The 21,280-nt window shown below is 40.7% G+C and overlaps 1 protein-coding gene across 4 annotated transcripts in view; it reads left to right on the top strand.

The window, feature by feature from the left end:
* The window catches only part of TTBK1 (tau tubulin kinase 1), a 157,277-nt gene that overhangs the window by 54,331 nt on the left and 81,666 nt on the right, over positions 1–21,280 (top strand). The window contains exons 3-6 of one of the 4 annotated variants that reach the window (XM_089529127.1): positions 1,465–1,612; positions 3,643–3,716; positions 11,471–11,611; positions 13,609–13,713. In XM_089529127.1, the coding sequence (XP_089385253.1) occupies positions 1,465–1,612; positions 3,643–3,716; positions 11,471–11,611; positions 13,609–13,713 (468 nt within the window). Of the gene's footprint in view, positions 1–1,464; positions 1,613–3,642; positions 3,717–6,343; positions 6,403–11,470; positions 11,612–13,608; positions 13,714–21,280 lie in introns of those variants that run through there. The other 3 variants (XM_089529129.1, XM_089529128.1, XM_089529130.1) reach the window with 3 other exon arrangements.

Raw genomic sequence — 21,280 nt, forward strand, 5'->3', positions numbered from 1 at the left:
GGCTTCAAAGGCAGCTATGGGGAGATTAGCAAGAGCAAGCATATCATTGGGAAGCTAATGCAACAGATGGTTAAGATGGTAGGGGTGCAAGGACAGTGTTTGCTGCAGGAGCTGTTAACCTGAAGTTATGGGAGATGCGACCTGGCTACATAGACTGTCCAGAATCCTCTTCCTGCTATTCTGGCTGGAGATTATGATGTTTGTGATGTGCTTGTCATATATGGAGATATACACCCTTAAACACCAATCTCAGGCAATGCATATGCTTAATATCAATCCAGGAAGCCATAGAGTTTGAGTGGCTCATGGAAGAGAACACGGGAGGGGTTGAATATGTGTCTCCAGCATGCATGCTTACTGTTAGTCCTAAAATCCACGGTTCTTCCAGAACTCAAAAAGTTCAGGAGGAGGAGGAGGAGGCAGAGGCAGCAGAAGAGGAAGAGACTACTATATATACTTGACTATAAATCAATCTATTGTATAAGCTGATGTCAGGTTTTGGACCCAAAATTATGAATTTTGATACGACCTGTTGGTAAGTCAAGGGTAAAATCTAGGGGCATGTAACAAAGGATCTAAAGGATGAAATAAAGGAAAAAATGCCAAAGAACTTACAAAATACCAACAGGCATAACTGTTTGTGGTCATACTAAAGCCCGGATGGATGAGAGAGTAGAGGGCAGGAGAGTCAGTGCTTCCAGGACAGATTATGCTCTTGCCTTCTTCCAGGGGATGATTCCTTTTTTCTTTTAATAAAAGTTGAAGTACTTACATGGATCCATTGACTTACATTGACTGAGTCAACTCAGTTTTTTTGAATAATTTTTTGACTAAAATGTCTAGGCTTATAAATGAGTATATACAGTAAGATGGGAATTGTAGCAGTAGACATACTGTGGCTTAGTAATCAAAGCAAGTGGGTATATCAGGAGTTGAAATTGAAGGGCAGGTTAAATATTCCCACAGCCCTACTACAATATTACTGAACACCGTTTTATTATCACAGGCTATGTGTGTGTATATAAGAGAGATAGAGAGCATGTGTATGTTAAGTTTTGGTTCACACTGCCAATTATGTATTTTAAATTATTTCTTTTATAATTTTTTAATGTTTAAGCTACCCTGCATGGTGCTTTTGCATAAAAAAGTTTCAGTGAAACAAGTACAGTAATTAAATGATTGAGATCACAAGTACTTTTCATTTTTCTACATTGTATCTTTGAGTGTGTGACCCTTTGTTGTGGTGTTAGCTTTTGTGAAAGCACTTGTTTGAACATGAAGATAATCTTCCACAAAATAATCTTCTTATTATTTTGCAAATAATAATAATGATAATAATTGTATGCTTTGATATTATTCTTCAAATATCTCTGCCACAGTGATTGTGTGGATTGACACTGTGAACAAACTAAATGTGGGCTTTCTTTGGGAGATATGTGTGGTAATGATTTGCTTTTTGTTCAGCTGAAGAAGATTGGTGGTGGTGGCTTTGGGGAGATTTATGAAGCAATGGATCTCTTGACCCGTGAGAATGTGGCTCTGAAGGTGGAGTCAGCCCAGCAGCCAAAGCAAGTCCTTAAGATGGAGGTGGCCGTCCTAAAAAAGCTACAAGGTAGGAGATAACATCGTTTTACAAAGGCCGGTTACAGACCGGCACTTTAGTGTGTGACGAGCACGCACTAGGGTTACAAAAGGGCAGTGCTTCCGCACCGCCCTAACCCTAGTGCGTGCTCGTCACGCACTAAACGGCGGCGGCCCTTCCATACGGCCGCCGCCGTGAGGACGTCACGGCCGCACCGCCTCTAGACGGGGCGGCGCGGATGTGACGTCCTTGCTCCGCGCCAGGGCGCTTAGTGCGTCCTGAACATGGAGCAGGAAGGAGCTCTGTTTCGGTGCTCCTTCCTGGTTTAGTCCGCTGGGTGCAGCCTTCAGATGGCTACGCCCAGCGGACTAAAAGAGAAAGGGGCCAAGCGGCCCCTTTCTCTTCTCCTCGCCACCGCGGGGTGTCCTTGGGGCTTGAAGCCCCAGGGACACCCCTTTTCAGGCTGCGGGGAAGCGGCGTTTTGCCTTTCTGGCCACTGAGGTCCCGATATTCCGGGGAAAGGGGCGGGTCCAGACCGCCCCAAATGGGCGGTCTATAACCCACCAAAGTATGTTTCCTGGCCTGCAGTGGCATCGGACATGTGAGAAATATAACTAATATTATTTTGCTAGACATGTATGCACAAGTACAGGAAAAACTGATAACACCAAGGACACTTAAGGAAAACTAAAGAGCAATTCAGATTGCTTTTACTTGTGGACTGGGATTGCTTTTTAAATGTTCTTAGTCATTGCAGCCCAGATACAGTACTGCAGCACTCAGTAGTCCCTACTGATACATAAATTGTTTTCTCAGCTAAGAGGATGTTTTATATAGTTGACTAGTTCCCAACCTTGGCTTCACAAATGTTGTTACACTACAGCCCCCATCACTACTGACTACTTGTTAGAAATGAGGAGAGTTGTAGTGAAATCACATCTGATATCTCTTCCTTATATGTTACTTTGCAAAGAAACTCAGGCATTGGCGAACCCCAGTAGAAGCAGAATTTAGAGTTGGGGCCAATTACTAAGGTGGAGTCTACATGCCTTCATGAATAGATGGTTCATTTAAGAAGGTGCTTGTGACTGAGATCCTTATTATAGTACACATTTACAGTGCTATATTCCACTTTAACTGTCATGGCAAGATCCTGTAGAATTCTGAAGTTTGTAATTTAGTGAGACCCAAGGGTTTCTGGCTGAGAATTTTAAATGCCCCCTAAATTACAAATCCCAGGATACAATAAGATGCTGCCAATGCAATTAAAGTGGAATATAATGCTATAACTGTGTAGTTTGATAAGCACCTTAATAGTAACTGTAATGGGAGATTAATACAGAGATGATCTGTTAGATTACAGAACCCAAGCTATTTGAAGGTTCTTTATATATATCAGAAAATGCTGAGTGATATAAATGTTGAAGCATTAATGGAAAAAAGACTGTGTTATGTTTCTTTGTTATGCTGTTAGCAAATCTCACCTTCTCAGGCTTGCCTTGTTTTGTTGTACTGCTTTAGTCTATATTACTTAGTACATTTTTGTTTCACTTTTCTTCCATCATGGAATACAAGACCATTCCATTGTGGTCCTTACCAGATCTGTTTATTTTCAGCATAGTGGCTACAACATGTAGCCTCAGTCCATACTGTGAGAGTTGTGGTCAGATCATATCTAGTTTTTGTACCTGCAGGGAATATGCTCCATACAGTCTTTTCCACGAAGAATCTTTGTGCATTGTAGAAAATTCAGGAGCATGTTTTTCGGGCAGGATATAGTATGTTCACAGGAAATCCTTCCCAATTTTTTGGGGCATCACCATTGCCTCATGTTAACTGAGAATAGAGAGTAAAATACACTCTCTTGCCACTTAACATTGCAAGGGGCCGACAAGCTATCTTTTTAATACGTTTGTCTACTATTTTTGAGTTGTCCAAAGAAGGACCCCACGGATCCTGGGAAGACAGTGTGAAAACGGCTTTCCTGATTGAACAGTAGCCACAAATTGTCAAAATGTTGACTGATTACATATTATGATGTTTGTCTTTATTGATTGCAGGGAAAGATCATGTTTGTAGATTTATTGGTTGTGGCAGGAATGAGAAGTTTAACTACGTTGTTATGCAGCTTCAGGTGAGTTTTTACGCATTCTATTTTTTTGAGGGGGGAAGGGTTCCATAAATGTTACTGCCAGGGTCATTATTGCGAGCCAGGCATCTTTTTGAGATGAACACATTTTTGGACAAATACTATGTAAAAATTTTTTTCCCTTTCTCTCAGTACATCACAAAGCATTTGGAAGGGAAGGGAGTTTATTTAAATTTGGTTAGGAGAGACTATGACAGATGCAACAACATGATACTTCCAAATCTCTTAAACCTTTTTACACTGTATGTCTCTGGCTGCTACCAATATGTGTGGAGACCCTCGAACTTGGATCTCTCACTTATGACTACCACACCAGTACTCTCTTCTAATGCCAGCACTCTGGGGTTTTAAAACAACTTGGCACCAGTTGTGAATTTATAACTACACACCCACTATCTGAAGTGTTCTAAATAATAAAGAGTATTTTCTTTCTTGGTAGCATTTTAAATATGTTTGGTAGCATGTATGATGTTATCTTTAACAACACTTCAGGCAACTTCTTGTTGAAAACAATGGAAAGAACTTTATTTACAAACAAAGCTTATTGTTGTATCTTTCTTAGTGGATATTATTCAAGCTTGTTACAGTGTTCAAATTGCTTTAGTAGTTACAAATCTTATCACTTTCTCTCACTTGATACTATGTACATTTCCTTTCACTCTTGGTCCACAAAGAACCTATAGCCAGTTTCTTTAGCTGTTAATTCAAGTTGAATTTAGCTGAACTTCATCTGCTTAACTACTCTTAACCTCATCAGCTCCTCAGGTGGCTCCTAATATTTTCCACAGCTTTCCTAGTTGTAATCCTGCAGGATATCAACACACACTTTAATTCTGGACTTCTCTTGTCCCTAAATGGGGTAACTAAAATCCCTCAAACTGTACCTCACAACAGTCCCACTCAGCCTTCTTGGCTGCTAACCCCACAGGGTAAAATGACATACTCCTCCCAAACATGGCCCCTCCTCTCTATTTGTACTTGCTCCTGGGAGCAGCACCCACTTTTTCTATAGCTTAACTTAATTTTGGATGCCAGATTGTATCTGTTCCAGGCTAGAGGTTTCTTTTCTCTGCTTTAAGCAAAGCCACTGCTGTTTAGGCCAGGAATAATAGGGCAGGCAAAGAAGCAGGAAGAAAGTCAGAAAGAACTCTTAGAACACATCCAGACAGATTAAAAAGACAAGAAAGTCCCAATTTTGTTTGCTACTTGTGATTTTATATATCTTTTATTCACATACATTTTGTTTATCACATAATATTTTCTGTGAGCTCCTGGTATTGCCAGAGAGTTTTTATATCAGCTCCCCAGGTCAGTTTATTTTAACCCAGTATAAAAATCAGCAACAACAGGAACAAAACCTAGGACTTTTCAGTCATTCTGGATTCTCCCGTACATAGTTGAACTCTGAACAGCAAGAACAGCCCCATTTTTCTTCTTTTTTAAACTGCCTTGTATTGTGCTTTTTGAAGAGATCTTGGTGCTGTACAGACCAGCGGAAAGCATACTAGGGTTGCCTTGGGGCATCCTTTCCAGATGCCCTGCAACCCTAGTACGTTGTCCTTTCTACATGGGCGCTGCCATTATGATGTCACGGCTGCACCGCCTCCAAATGGGGCGTCGTGGACGTGTCATCTTGGCACCGCTGAAGGGCACCTGTGGCGTCCTTTCAGCAGCGCCAGAAGGAGCTCCAAAACGGAGCTCCTTCCTTTGTTTGTGTTGCTGGTGCAGCCTTTACACGGCTACGCCAGCGACACAAAAGAGAAAGGGGCCAAGCGGCCCCTTTCTCTTTTTCCCTGCTGCTGTCGGGGTGTCTGTGGGGCATGAAGCCCCAAGGACACCCCTTTCCAGGCTGCGGGGAAAAGCAGTAGATTGGAGCCTCGGGGCTGCTGCTGTGGCAGCTGAGGCCCCGATCTGTCGGGGAAAGGGACGGGTGCAGGCCACCCCAAAGGGGCGGTCTGTACACCACCCTTAATATCTTAAAAGCTTGCCACATTTTTTGTAACTTTTTGATTGGCCTAATAACAATATTACAGTAATAGCAATTTTGGAAGGAGAATTAATATACCTTTACTAGACTGTGCAAGAAAACTTTAAAGCTTTTTTTCTGACCCAGAATTATGGCCTCTGCTTCCTTAAACATGGGTGGAGTGGAGTGAGCAGACTGGAGGGCTGGTTGTTGAAAGCTGGTGTAGTGTAGTTTCAATGAAGACAGGCTGTGCTTGGTCATTTTCACTCAGAGTAATAAAGAACAGGGGGAAGGTGAAATAAAAATGGGGCTTCTTCCACTGAGAATCTGCACTGAAGGAGAAAATGAGAAGGGTAGCACAAATCAATGGCTGTTTTGATATCCCTGAATAAGTGGTTGGGTACACAGGAAGGTAGAGAAGGGTGATAGACACCCCAGAGCCAAAAGTAATGCTTACGCAAATCAAATTCTGGGAGCAGCAGCAGTTCCTCCTCCCTCTCTTACCTGAGTCCTTCTGACTTCTGGAGTCTTGATGTTTTGTACCGTCACTGTGGCTACCCCTGATTGTAACTGCTCTGCTAATCAGCTCAAGATCCACTGTTTTCTAGTTCAAGAGCTCCTGATGAAATAAAACAGATGCATGAACGTAAAACATAAAATTGCTGATACATGTCCTTTGCCAAAGCTCGAAGAGAAGGAAGAATGGTGAGAATTATTTTTTCACAGGCACACATAATATTTGTTCCCAAGGGAATAATTATAATATTGTACTAAACTGGATAAGTGTGCCTTTAAAAAATCCAAAACAGATACACTGCTAGCTCAAATGCATTTTGACTATATGAGGTCCAGGTTCATGGTTAAGTCTTTCATGTCTTTGATTAATGAAAATTTGAAGACTCTGTAAATGGGCTGTATAGTGAACAAACTGACTACAGAAGATGTTTCCAGAATAAGGCTTGCTAACCTGTTTATTTGTTTTGTCCTTTCCACCTCACTTGTGAAGATGAGGCTTTTGTTAACTAGCTACAAAAGTGGTAGAGTCTGGTAAAGGTGTAATAATTTTAGGCAGCACCAAGTTGAGTTCCCTTCCCTTCCCTCACCTTCCCTTTCTTTTTTGCAGCATTGTGTCTTCTAAGAAAGTAAGAAATTAATGTTTTTATCTGTGAGCCACCTTGGAGCCCTTCTGGGAGAAAGGCGGTATACAGTCGTCCCTCCAGATTTGCGGCTTTGGGATTCGTGGCTTTGATTATTCACAAGTCCCTAGCTGTGTGCATGTGTAGTCCTTCCCTTCTGTCCCTCCCAGGCTTTTCCCCTGTGAGTGACAGAAAAGCCAAGGACAGAAAGAACAGTCGAGAGGATACGCGTGTACAGCTATGGACTCGGGAATAATACAGCTCCCTGAAGCTGCTGTTGCGCCTTCCTTCCTTCGTCCCCAAGGCATGAGGGGTGTGTGTGTGTCCGAACCCATCTCAAGCCTGGGGAAAGAAGGAAGAAGCAGCCAGCCAGCCAGCCAGCCCACCCTCCCTCCTTCCTTCCCTCCCAAGGCATGAGAGAAGTCTCCAGAACTCTGTCAAGCCTTGGGAAAGAAGGAGGCAGTGGTCAACATGCATTGCCCTGCCCTTTCAGCACCTCAGACAGCTTTCTAGAGCTGTTTGAGACTTCGGAAGGGAGACATGTGCGCGCACCAGTCCCCCTCCTCATTATTAATGAATTTTCATATTCATGATGGTACTCCGCCCTTAGCCCCCGCGAATCCAGAGGGATGACTGTACAAATGAAATTAGTAGTAGTAGTAGTAGTAGTAATAAGTCCCTGTGATATCCTTTCAAAAAACCTAGTAAAATGTGAGCTAGACAATGTGACCATTAGGTGGATTTGTACTTGGTTGACCAACCGAAGCCAAAGGGTACTCACCTAAAGTTCCTCTTCATCCTGGACAGAAGTTAGAAGTGGAGTGCCACAGGGTTCTGTCCTGGGCCCAGTGCTATTCTACAATGACTTGGATAATGGAATAGAGAGCATGCTTTATCAAATTTGCAGATGACATTAAATTAGGAGGGGTTACTAATGCCCCAGAGGACAGATTCATAATTCAAAATGATCTTAACATATTAGAAAGTTTGGCTAAAACCAACAACATGAATTTCAACAGGAGCAATAAAAATGAAATGCACAGATACTGAATGGGTGACACCTGGCTTGATGGTAGTGCATGTGAAAGGGATCTAGAAGTCTTGGTGGATCACGGGCTGAACATGAGCCAGTAATGTGATGCAGCAGCTAAGAAAGCCAATGCAATTATAGGCTGCATCAATAATAATAATAATAATAATAATAATAATAATAATAATGTTTATTTATATTTCTCACCTCTCCCAAGGATCGAGGTGGGATTACATCAGTAAAAATGATACAATAATACAAAATACAATCAATAAAACACTAATACTGAATAGGAGTATAGCGTCTAGATCAAGGAAAATAATAGTGCTACACTATTCTGTTTTGGTCAGACTTCACCTTGAATATTGTGGCCGGGTCTGGGCACCAAAATTCAAGAAGGATGTGGACAAGCTGGAGCGTGTCCAGAGGTGGGTGACCAAAATAGTGAAAGGTCTGGAAACCATGAATGAGGAGAGACTTAGGGAGCTGGGTATGTTTAGCCTGGAGAAGAGATGGGTAAGATGTGATATGATAGCCCTGTTTAAATATTTGAAGGGATGTCATATTGAGGAGGGAACAAGCTTGTTTTCTGCTGCTCCAGAGACTAGGACACAGAGCAATGCATTCAAGTTATGGGAAAAGAGATTCCACCTCAACATTAGGCAGAACCTCCTGATATTAAGTGCTATTTGACAGTGGAATGCACTCCCTCAGAGAGTGGTAGTATTTCCTTCTTTGGAGGTCTTTAAACAGAGGTTGCATGGCCTTCTGTTGGGAATGCTTTGATTGTGAGTTTCTGCATTGCCTTTGTAGTCTCTTCCAACTCATATCATTCTGTGAAAACCCTATGAAATTCATAGAAAAATATAAATAAATAAATAAATAAATAAATAAATAAATAAATAAATAAATGAGGTTGCTATAAGTGGAGAAACAACACAATGGTACATACAAAGGCACAAAAGATAATAAACAGTAAACAGGAGCAGGAAAAGGTTGTTGTTTCCCTCTCTCAACTCATTTTCCACTTCTGTAGCACTAGAGGTATCACTTTCAAGAGATGTCTTCATAAAAAATGGTAAAACAATGCCTTCGGTGTGAATCCCCTATGAATTGTTGGTTGGCACCACCTGTAAATATAGTCAATGTAGGTCAGAAAGTGTTGAAAACAAAAGTATGTTCTGGATTTTTTGAAAAAAATAAATTTGTAGATGTGGAAAGTGCAAAACAACAACAGCAATACCCAGCCATAGCTTATATTGTGGGCCCTAGGCATCGACTGGTTCAGTAGCATGGATTTGGGCAACCGCAGGTTGAAATGAAGAAATTTTTATTTATTTATTTATTTTACCTGTGGTGGACTGCAGCTAGCTGAGTAGTGGTCCTAGCATAGTAGCGGAGGCTGTGGTGACGAGGTCCAAGAGTCAGGCATTTATTCTTCCTGGTTTGACTGCGACAAGTATGCTTTTTCCTTGAAAAGGCTGAAGTGGTGGCTGGCTTGCTCCAAGCAGGCAGCAGGAAGAATGTGTGCCTGGTACTTAGGGCTTGCTGCTGCCACTCTGCTCCCTGCCCCAGGCTGATGGAAGTCAATGCCAAGATGATGCTGGCAAATACTATATCTGCTATGCCAAAGAGTCCAAAAGTCTTAGTTGAAAAACCTCCTGTTTGCAACAGGCTAAAGCTTCAGGAGGTAAGGCGTCAGTAGTGGTATGCCCAAGTGCCAGATGCTTACTGCTTCTGCCTCCTCTCTTAACTGCATTCTGGGATTGACTTCCATCACCAAAGTAGGAGAAGGAGTGGTAGTAGCAAGCCCCAGGCGCACATTCTTCCTGCCTCCAGTTCCAGCTTCCTACTGGGAGCATGCCAGCTGCCACTTCCACCTTTTGACTGAAAGTGCAGAATTGCCACAGCCAAAGCAGGAAGAATGCATGCCTGCTTTCTGGGCCTTAGTGCCACAGCCTCTCACTGCTCTGGGACTGCTTCTTGGCCTGGCTGCAGTTGATTTCAGGTAATTTTAAATTTTAAATACAGACTTGAGTATCATTTTAAGGGACCTGTGGGGTGTGTGTGTGCTGGAACCAAACCCTCTTAGATACCAAGGGTCCACTGTAAGGTATATCCCATCTCACATGGCCTATATTGAAGAGATACAGTACATTGCTATCTTCTTTGTGTTGCATAGCCAAGTAGAAGAACCCATTGCTTTCTTCATCCTAATAATCTGTATCAATACTATTACCAGCACTTTTCTTCTTTCCCCACAACCTTCTCTTTCTCCCACAGACTCCCCCAGGTTTCACTTCTGTTCCTTACACTTTCAAAACTGTAAATAGAGCAGTTGCTACCTGCCTCTCCTAAGTGCTCCCTTTCCCAGCAAGGGTCAGAGATATGTCAGGGGAAGGACACATTTCTTGTCTTGAGTTTCTGTTTTGCTAAATGCTGGTGACTGCACTCAAATAGGTGAAGGCTCATACTTTAGCCAGCTCTGTTCAGGTACTAAGAGCCAAACAATTTGATACTTGAGTGTGTTGTTTTGGAATTATCAGTGTAAAAGTGGCACAGACACCTCAGGAGAAATTCACAGTTTCATCTTTGCCGCTTTAATATCTGAGCAAGTAGGCTCAAGTGTATGAAAGCTCATGCTACCAGCTCGTTTCTTTCAGTCAGTCTCAAAATTGCTACAAGATCTCTTTGCATATTGGTAGTCCTTATGAGATATTATGCAAAAAGTGAAGGGCACATGCACATCTCCATGCACACAGTGGACATGAACCGTGGCCATCCACAGCTCCTTGGGACATGTCCCAGATGTTTGAGGACGCGAAGTTCCCTTTCATACTATGTATTTCTACAGAAAGTTCACCTGTAAATTATCTCTGAAAAATTTTTTACAGGGATTTTTTTACAGCTTTTTCTTTTCTTTTCTTTTCTTATCCTTGATGTTGGTATGCTGAAGCCAAAACAGTTTTTCCAGATTTCTTCAGTGCCAAAGTAGAGATAATGTGAGAGGTCTGAGGGTAGGATCTTCTTCATTTGTGTCCCCTCCCTTTAAAGAAGTACCTATGCATGTCCTATATATTTTCACCTGTGAGAGCAACTACCAGATTAGAATTACTGTATGTTTTTCATCAGAAAAATGGTATGGTGTGAAGGAAATAGGGAGAGAGGAAACCCCTTCTCCCTAAATGCCAGTCGTACCTACCACCAGTTCAGGTAGCACTGAATTTTAAAAAGCAAGAGTAGGTGATCTGATCACAACATGCCTATTGGGCTTTGTTGATATATGCCTTCAAGCCATTTCTGACTTATGGTGACCCTAAGGCAACCCTATCATGGGGTTTTCTTAGCAAGTTTTTTCATAGGGAGGTTACAGTTGCCATCCTCTGATGCTGAGAGAGTGTGAGTTGCTCAAGGTCACCCAGTGAGTTTATATAGGTTACCAGGTGACTGTTTGTGTAATGAGTGTACTGGAATGTGGGCTGCTAAAAATGGCAGGGCTGAATAGAGGGTGGGGTTTTTCCTTCTTTGCTGTGGAATACATTATACTATAACATTTAATCTGTTGGTGAAAATTTAGTGTTATAAAATCAGTTTGCAACTATTTCAGGGCCGGAATCTTGCCGACCTCAGAAGAAGCCAGCCCCGGGGAACCTTTACGCTGAGCACAACCCTCCGGTTAGGCAAACAGATCCTAGAATCCATAGAAGCCATTCACTCAGTGGGATTCTTGCATCGAGACATCAAGCCTGTAAGTAGTTTCTGCTGACTCTTCTTCCTCTGTACAATTAGTTTCCTTTCCCTGTAGTTGCTTTCACTTTATCCAGTACTAATAAGCTCTAATAAGAAAATACAGCTATCCCTACAATTGGAAAAAAATAGTAATACGGAGGATACATTGCTTTTACTTAGTGATGTTTGTTCCCTCTCATTCAATTTTTTAAAAATTATTAGCAGAAAGTAAGGAAATGGTCCAAAAGAATAAGGTTTGTTCTGAAAGAGGAGATATTTCAGCTAGTGTTTCCTAAGGCTGCTCCCCTTGAACCTAATTCCACCTCCTTTTTTTAAAAAAAAAACTTGGAGATGGATATGAGAGTAGAAAATCTCTTTAGACTCTTTTATTGTGATCTAACATCACGGTATTTGTACATCATAACAACAGCTGTAGCAGGAGAGGGAATCAGGAATATCCCAAAGTATTGTGGTGGGAGAGTATGCTTGCTGGCTGCTGGTATTGGTGCTCTTGTCTCTGTTTCATATAAAGTAGGGTGGGGAACATCTGCTGTACCAGATGTTTTGTACTAGAACTTCCTTACTATTAGCAATGCTGACTGGAGTTTTTGAAAGTTAAGTCCAAAACATCTGAAGAGCCTCAAGCCTACCCTTTAACAAAAGACTACATGATAATTCTCATATTGTAACGGTACACAAATGAATACTTGGCTATTTTTACAACAGAAAATTAATAACAGTTAGGTTTGTTTAACATTTCTAAAGTTCTTAAAGCTCTAGTTGCCATATTGGCTTGTATATGGCAAAAATGGGCAGGAATCAGCATGATTCAGTGGTCTGAGCATTGGATTAGAATTCTAGAGACCAGGGTTCAAATCTCAGCTCAGTCATGGAAACCCACCCTAATTCTTTCAAGCGCAGAGGAACGTAAAGGCAAACCTCCTCCAAACAAATCTTGCCAAGAAAACCCTGTGATAGGTTTCCTTTAGAGTCTCCGTAAGATGGAAATGACTTGAAAGCATGCAACAATTGCAAAAGAAAAGAAAGAAAGAAAAGAAAAGCCCAGTACAGACGGGACTATTGGGCGCCCTCGTCATGTGCTAGGGGTTGGCCGAGGGCGCTCTGCCCACAGGTGCCTCAACCCTAGCACGTGATAAGGGCGTAACGATGGCGGCACCCTGTACAGATGGGCGCCACCATTGTTACGTGCCGGATGCCTAGCGTCCGCACATTGTGGCACCATTATGACATCGCGAGTGCACCATTGGTGCACTGCGGCGTCATAATTGCGCCACAGGAAGAACCTGCTTTTTGTGGGTTCTTTTTGCTCTGTGGGGAAGTCCCGCGGTCTGGAGGCTGCAGCTTCCCTGTGGATCAAAACTAGGCTCCAGCAGGCCGCCGTTTTTGGGCAGTCTGTACCCTGCCATAGAAAGACAATTTGGGACTCGGATGGGTGGGCACAGCCTATGGCTCAGTAACTAATTTAATTGATGAATACTGACCCCTGACCCCCATATGGTTACCTGCCCCATTTTAGACTGTTTTTGAGATGGATTAGCTTTGAATTTTTTGCTGGATTTCCATCAGTGGTTGTGCTGAGTAAATTTCAGTTCATTTGGACTGAGGGAAGGGTGAGCATGAGTCCATTAGACAGTACATCTCAGCACATAGCAATATAGATCTTTTTAAAAACTAACTTATAATAATAATAATAATAATAATAATCCTTTAAAATGTTGTAATAATTAGTATTACTGTGTTGTACAAATGGAATAAATTGTGTCTTACACGTTTTCAAGGGGGATGTTAGCTGCAGGGGAAATATTGTTTTTGATGAGCTGCAGTGTATTGAAGGGGCAGATCAGTAGATCTTAAAATTGTAGTTGAAAGCCCTTGTACCAAGTGGCAAATACTTGTAAGCATGATAGTATTGATCGTGAACTATGATTCTCTTGTTAATAAACATGAAAAGATAATGATGTACTGAATTCTTCTTATCCGGTTGTTTTTGTCTAGTCCAACTTTGCTATGGGACGCCTGCCCTCTACTTACAGGAAATGTTATATGTTAGACTTTGGTCTTGCCCGGCAGTATACCAATACCAATGGTGAAGTTCGACCAGTAAGTTATATCTTTTCTATTTCTTCTGCTTTTTAAATAATGGGGATTAAAAACCACAATAAACTATTCTGCTGCTGGTTGGTGGGATGGAAATTGAACTTGTCAAAATCTTCTTGTTGCCAGACTATCTATGATTTCAAATCAGAGGTTTTCTTTGAATATGCCTATGCTTATTAGTCAGAACCTAAGAAGAGGACAAGGCCATTTTAAGTTGTTCACAATGTTCCATTGGTTTACTTTTGCTGGAGCTCTCTCTATCTCTCTTTTTAATGCATCTTATGACACTGGGTTTTATACAGTAAATCTGAGCAGGAGGCAACTAGTTGAATTAATCTGTATTTATTTTATTGGATTTATACCATGCCTTTCTCCCAAAGCTGTTCACAAAATTGCTTTTCATCTCCTTCCCGCTACAGCTCTCTAATCCCCCCTCCCATTTAAAAAAAAACTTCTACCTGTCCTAAATTCAGGGGAAAATTTTCAGCTGATGACCCTGCTAGCAAAATATTCCTGTGCTAAGTTTTGAGTGATTCCTCCCTCCTATCATAGTCCTCTGTGGCACAGCCCATTCTATTTAAAAGAGCATTATAAATACTTGGAGGACTTTTGTGGGGAACATTCACAGGGCTTATCTGGGAATAGGGAACAGCAAGCCAGTTGTCTGTGCTGTGTTCCACTTACATAACCATGGTATACAACCTCCAGATATTTTTTTCCTTTGAATATTTTTCATTAATACTTTTGAGATTTTTTTAAAAAAAGCTTATTTCCATTTCTACTCTCATTTTTGGTGTGGTATCATGCTAGGCTGTTTACTCTATTAAAGTGCAAACATAGAAGTGTACTCAGGATAAAGGCCATTCTTTTTTCAATATGCAAGCATTATACTAAATGCAGCTTAGAATCTAACAAGCATATACTGTATGCATCAACGCTCTTATTAACTCATCCTGCAATTTTGTAAACTTTTGTTGTTCTTTGCAATATTGTGTTTTTGGGCTCTTAAGTTGTCTTATGTCTTTGTTCTGGGTTTGCTTCAAGGATATTAACATAATAGTTGCATCAGCAGAAAGTAAGAAATGTGGCAGTTTTGTCATAGATCTGCTGATTTATTGATAAAGAACACCATGTGTGGTTAAATGTGCTGTCGAAGGCTGCAGCAATTTTCCAGTGTATCCATACCAGGAATGCTACTTTCAAAGTTTCCACCTAGAACAGAAGCCTTATAGACTAGGAAGACTGTTGTCCGCTGATCTCTCCCACTTTCCAAATTTTCACATCTGAGTTATGAAAGGATTTAGGATCGGGACTTGGTTCTCAGAACTTAACTTGCTTGATTATTGCTATATAAACTGGAGAGGTCAGGTTATTTTTAACGTCATGACATACATCCAAATTCAGGATTTGCATCTAGGATGCTGTAAGGTGGTAGGGCTTCAAACAAACCATTTCCCTCCTCTTTTTCCTTGTCCTTAAAAAAAAGATACCTTCAATAGGTTGTCATTATAGTAAATATTAGCATTTATTTATATTCTACCCCCAGTGTACATGGCGCTTTGTAAGTGAAAGAACAAAAACAAATTTAGTTTAAAAACCCAGCCAGACCTGCTAAGGGCAATTGTCACTCAACTGCCCTCTCCTGTAACATGTCTGTTCCAGGAGAGGGCAGTTGAGTGGAATTGCCCTTAACAGATCTGGCTGGGTTGCATGAATCTGGTTAATTTGAAACTGAAAAGTATACAGACTGCCTGGTTTGATTCCTTTAGACATTTTTTTTTGTGGCCCAGGGTGGTTTGAGTGGCCCTGTTTTGCCTCCAGATTTATAGACTGCTTTCTACCCAACTTTGCTGTTAGAAGAGAGAATAAGGAAGTCATAACAGCGGTGAGCTCTGAAGAAAGTCATAATGGAAATCTAACTCCTGCAGAGACTTTTAAAGTTCAGGTTCTTCACAGTATCTCCTCCAATTGCACCTATGCCAACTTTTATGCCACTATTTCAGTTTACTTTAGACATACATTTTATTTAATTTTATGTAATTTTAATCTACTTTACATATATATTTAACTAGTATTTACACCTTTTAAACTAACCCCAACCCCCAGCTTTTTTTTTTTTTTTTTTTTAAAATATGATTCCACAAACACTTGGTCAACTTGAAAAGTGGCTTCTGGCCCAGTAGTATTTCCCTCCTGGCAATACATAAACAGTGTGGTTTGCCAGTTAAGAGAACTGGTTAAGGAACTAGTTTACGGCCCCATTCCCACTGGGTAAAAAAAGTGGCTTATATTGCTGCGATTCTGACTCAGATTTTTTCCCCGAGGCATATTCGAATCTGGTCCCTTGTTCCCATTACGAAAGGATGCAAACGGACTCGGGTTTTTTGACCCATGTTCTCGTTCCAATTGAAATTTTCTCGGATGTAACTTGAAGTGGACTTTTTTGCTCCCCATTTCCATTGCCCTTTTGGAACCTCTTTTTTTAAAAGCAGCTGTCAATCAAGCGTCTAGGCACTTGACGTCATAGCCAATCAAACACTTAGGTGCTTTTCCCCTCTGGGAAAGGGAGAAGGAGCCTCTATTTCCCCAAGTCCCTTTGCCTCCCAGGCTCTCCTGTGTCTTCCCAGAGTCCCTCTGGGAAAGGGAGAAGGAGCCTCCATCCCCCAAGTCCCTTTGCCTCCCCCATTGCTGCCTGGGCTGTTTGGGGGCCAATCAAGCAGGCATGTAAAAAGAAGAAAAAAATAATAGTTAAAAATGGTGTTCAATGGCTCCTCACACGTTGATCTATGCATGTGGAGCAGGGGGGAGGTTGCAGGGGGGCGTAATGTGGTTACTGCGTTTGGAGGTCAATATAGCCATTTGCTGTGTTTGGACACCCCACAGAGCGCCTAGGCGATTGAAAGCTTAATTTAAAAAAAAAATAAATTTGTCTACACATGCTTCCCACTCCACCAGGAGAAAGGCTATGCGAACAGGGGGAAATGGCACTGGTAATGCAGGAACAAGCGGGTGACACCCCCAGGCCAGCCCCTTGAGCACTGCTACTCTCATCCCCAAGTTCCTGAATCGGACACCCTTGTCGTTCCCATTCATTTTCCCCAAATCATACTCAGGAGGTGCAGGAAAAACCTCCAAAAAAGTACAGTCAAATTAACCTGGATTATTCACCACTGATTTGGGTTTTCCTAGGAAAAAACGATTACATGGGGATCAGATCCGAATTCCAATGGGAACGAAATTTACGCAATGAGGATTGAATGCTTGCTCAAATGGGAACGATGCCCCCATAATCCATGTCTTGATCCGCTTTATAAGCCAGTGGGAATGGGGCCTAAATCAATCAGTTGTGTTACAGTCATAGAATACTGTTTTGCTATTATCAAACCAAATAACATGCAAGTTTGGTTCAGTAGATGATATCTATATTATCTGTTGTACATTTATTATTTATCATATTCAATCTCCCATGTAGCCTCTGTGTAGAACGTTTTCCAGTATTTACCATTTTTATTTATCAGTGCAAGTTTAGAAATGTGTCCTTCAACCTTTATATGCTTTTCAGTTTCAGATTAACAAGATTCAAACAATTCAGTAAGATTAGTTCTGTTGCTTGCATTTACCATTGGCTATGTTGGCATAGGACTAATGGGATTTTAATTTCAACAACTGTCAGGCCACATCACTGAATTCCACACCATTGTAGTTCCTAATCTTATTTCACAATACAAATTTCAATTCTCAGGTTGGACACTTTTCTGTACCCTTCCTTTTTTAGTGTACAGCCTCACACAGCCTCAGTTGTTTTAAGTCTCTTGAAGCTCTCTGCTAAAACACATGTCTTCCTGGTTATTGTTTATGACACTGCTAGTGAATAGCAGCATTTTTGTCATGACAGGCTTCTCCTGTTTGCATGGATTGGCAGTTGTACTGTGCATGCCTCTGTTTCTGCTGATTCAGCCCTAGATCATTGATTAGAGCTCTTTCTCCTCGTGATTCAGACTGCACTGCAGTAGTTTGCAATACTTAACTGAGGATATTGTATGTATATGTAAGTGCAGATTATTCTGTGGCTGTGGTGGCTGTATGGTTGAGGCAGAATATTAAAAGACAATGCTGGTTTAACTGGAAAATTGCAGGAACCAATGAACAAAAAAAATTTAATTAGAAATGATTACCGGTATATATATTTTTAGCTATCTGTCCTGTCAGATTCAGCTTAAATTTGTTACCTCAGCACAAATAAAAAATAAAATTGCCAATCTGGGTATTTTTCTAATGCTGATGCAAACATTACTATTTTGGGGAGAATGTTTTGTAGTAAAAATGTTTTTTTTTAAAAGAAGGTCTTTGAATTATATATTGGATTGGGGCTACTCAAGTGTGCTAAATTAGACATTATTGTCATTGCATACTGTAAATAAATTAACTGAGTGATTCATCACATTCTGATCACCACACTTAACTGCCCATTGTTTACAACGAGGATGGCCAACTTTGATTCAATTTTATCTAGTCTGAAGCAGCCTGACTAAAATTTAATCAAGATGAGGCAGAATTTTCCCCCCACAATGTGTTTCATAAGCTTTGTTGGTGATAGACAAGTCAAGGTGTAAAAGATGTACTTTTTATATTGGATCTTTCTTTTGTTTTGTGTGCAGTGACCCTGTGGTCCTTAAGCACACGAACATAATACTGTAAGATGGTGGACTTAAACTTCACTATATATTTTGATCAGTTATGAGGAAGTGAGTTACTGTGACAAAATATATTTACAGTTCCCTTATGAAAAGTATAGGTTGAACTTTACACAGATGAAATTGTGGGTACGTTTAGGTACTTGTGATACTGATATTCTCACATCAGGAAATATTACTTTGTCCACTTTGCTTCTCTTCAGCAGCTATGACATATTTCAGAAAATTAGCCTGGTATAGGGGAGATAACTAGATAGCTAGCTAGCTAGATAGATAGATTGAATTTCCCTTATTCAAAATGCCTGAGACCAGCAGTGTTTGGGATTTTGGAGTTTTTCTGGTTTTGGAATATTTGCATATACATAATGAGATATCTTGAAGTTGGAACCCAAGCCTAAACATGCAATTCATTTATGATTTGTATACCTTATACACATAGCCTGAAAGTAATTCTATATACAATCTTATTAATACTTTTGTGCATGAAATGTTTCTGTTTGTTGAACCATCAGAAAGCAAAAGTGTCACTATCTCAGCCACTCATATGGACAATTTGGGATTTCGGAATATTTTGTATTTTGGAATTCCAGATAAAGAGACACAGCTTGTATACTCTGAATTCATGTGCCCTGTCCTAAACTGGCTTCTCAGCTGAATGTATTGATGAACTGACCATAAGAATTTCCTGAAAGAACACCATTTTTAAAATACTTAATTTCCTAATGAATATGGTTGCATTTAATATAGACTAGGTGCAACTTGTGCATAGTTGACCGCACTAGGTGCTTACCACACCAAGTTAGTTGATTTGGTACATTCTTCTTGAAAACCATTTCTCCCATACTTGTAAGGTAGCAGAAAGTCAAAATGCCCTTTTGCACCATCTCTATATTTGGATTTTAGTGGCATTGCTGTTGTGTGCCTTCAAGTCATTTCCAACTTAGGGCAACCCTTGGCAAGATTGATTCAGAGGACCTTTACCATTGTCTTCCCATGAGGCTGAGAGTGTGTGACTTGCCCAAAGTTAATGGGTTTCATGGGCGAGCTGGGAATCGAACTCTGGTCTCCAGAGTTGTAGTCCAACACTCAAACCACTATGCCATGCAGTTGCATTAGTTTCCACATTTGCTTTCTTGCGCCTGAAATATGACAATATCATTTACACCACCTTGTTTGCTTTGCTTCCTGCTCCATGACTTTTTTTTTTAAGGAAGCCGTAGTAATGCATAATGCAATGACATTCCTATGAAACCCCACAGCTCAGGAAGATGAACACATAGCACACCATGTCTGCCATTCCCCCCCCCTATGCTTTTTCACATGAGCCACCACTTGATTGTTTCTTCTTTTGTACATTACTCTTTAAATATTTGTATATTTAGTCTTCATTTACTCTTTACAGTTTTCTTGAACCTCATGATTTCTATGAGCATTTATCCTTAATAAGATTACATTGAAATTGCACTTTCTCCCCTATATTAAAAACAGATTTTAAAATAATGTGCAAACCATGCTGGAGAATGGAGTATGAATGTACATGGGAACTGTTTGGGGAATAGTTTTTGGGAACTGTTTTTGGGAACTGTTTTTAATTCCAGTGTCCTAGCTCAACCACTGGTAGTCTGAGATCCCTGGGGCGTGGGAGCAAGGAAACAATACCCATATTGTGCCCTCTATGCTCTCAATATCTCAACAAAGCAGAACAAGAATTTTCACACCCAAAGTAGTTACTAAACCCTAGTAGGAGAGTGTGTCATTAACCGTTTATTTTCAGTGAGAGGATTAATTTCCAAATGACCCGAAGGCCAGCATACATGATATAGCACTGGTGTGCAATAAGATCCTGGCAAACAGGACTAACACAGTGCAATTGCAGTACAACAGTGTCATGTGAAAAGCTTATTAGTATCTTGGTAGTAGAATTCAAAGACATAGCCATATTAGTCTGGATAATCAGTATGTAAAGGGATCTTGTAGCACCTTTGAGACTAACTGAAAAAAAAGAAGATGGTAGCAAGAGCTTTCATAAACTTGAGGCTGCTTCTTCAGATATGTAAGGAAGTAGACTCAAGTCTACAAAACGAGCATCTTTCTTTCAATTGGTCTCAAAAGTGCTGTAAGATCCCTTTGCATAGTCTCTTGGTAGGTGGGAATGTTGCTGATAGAAGAAAGACTGGTATTTTGTATTTAATTTTAATTGCATTTGTATTTAAGAGAACCAGCCATTCAAATAATCTGAAAAAAAGAAATAGAGTTTCAATGTCAGATTTCTTGGTTGAAGACCAACGTAAGGTTTATGAAATGGGGCCAGTATGCAAATAGCTTCACCTGTGATTAGTTCGAACATACATTTGCATCTCCAGGGTCAATTGCAGGAGAATTTGGTCTGCAAATTTTTAGCAGATGTTGCCTACTTACGTATAACAGTGTATCTGAGGCTACTGCCACACTGCAAAAATAAAGCAATCTGACACCACTTTCCATGACTCAATGCTATGGAATTCTGGGATATGTAGTTTGGTGGTGCACCATTGCTCTCTGACAAAACAAAGCTCACAAACCTACAAATCCCAGAATTCCATAGCATTGTCATGCCAATTGAAGTTTTGTGAAACTGCTTTATTTCTTCAGTGCAGACAACACCGTATGTCACCAGGACACCACCCTCATTAGGCCATAAGAAATACTTAAAGGATAAATTGATAAATGTACATTTGTCACTTTAACATTGTATTTAAAAAAAACATAGGATGTCTGCCAGAGGGACAAAGGGAAGGGGAAAGCTATTAGGTGAGCCAGTTCACCCATTTATACATTTCTCTTTCAAATTGCAAAGCTGAGTAGAACTTAGGCTCACACTGCATGAGGCTGTCATG

This window comes from Sceloporus occidentalis, unplaced genomic scaffold, assembly GCF_023333645.1.
Source record: "Sceloporus occidentalis isolate IW3139 unplaced genomic scaffold, rSceOcc1.0.p SCAF_6, whole genome shotgun sequence".
In the NCBI taxonomy this organism is placed as follows: domain Eukaryota; kingdom Metazoa; phylum Chordata; class Lepidosauria; order Squamata; family Phrynosomatidae; genus Sceloporus; species Sceloporus occidentalis.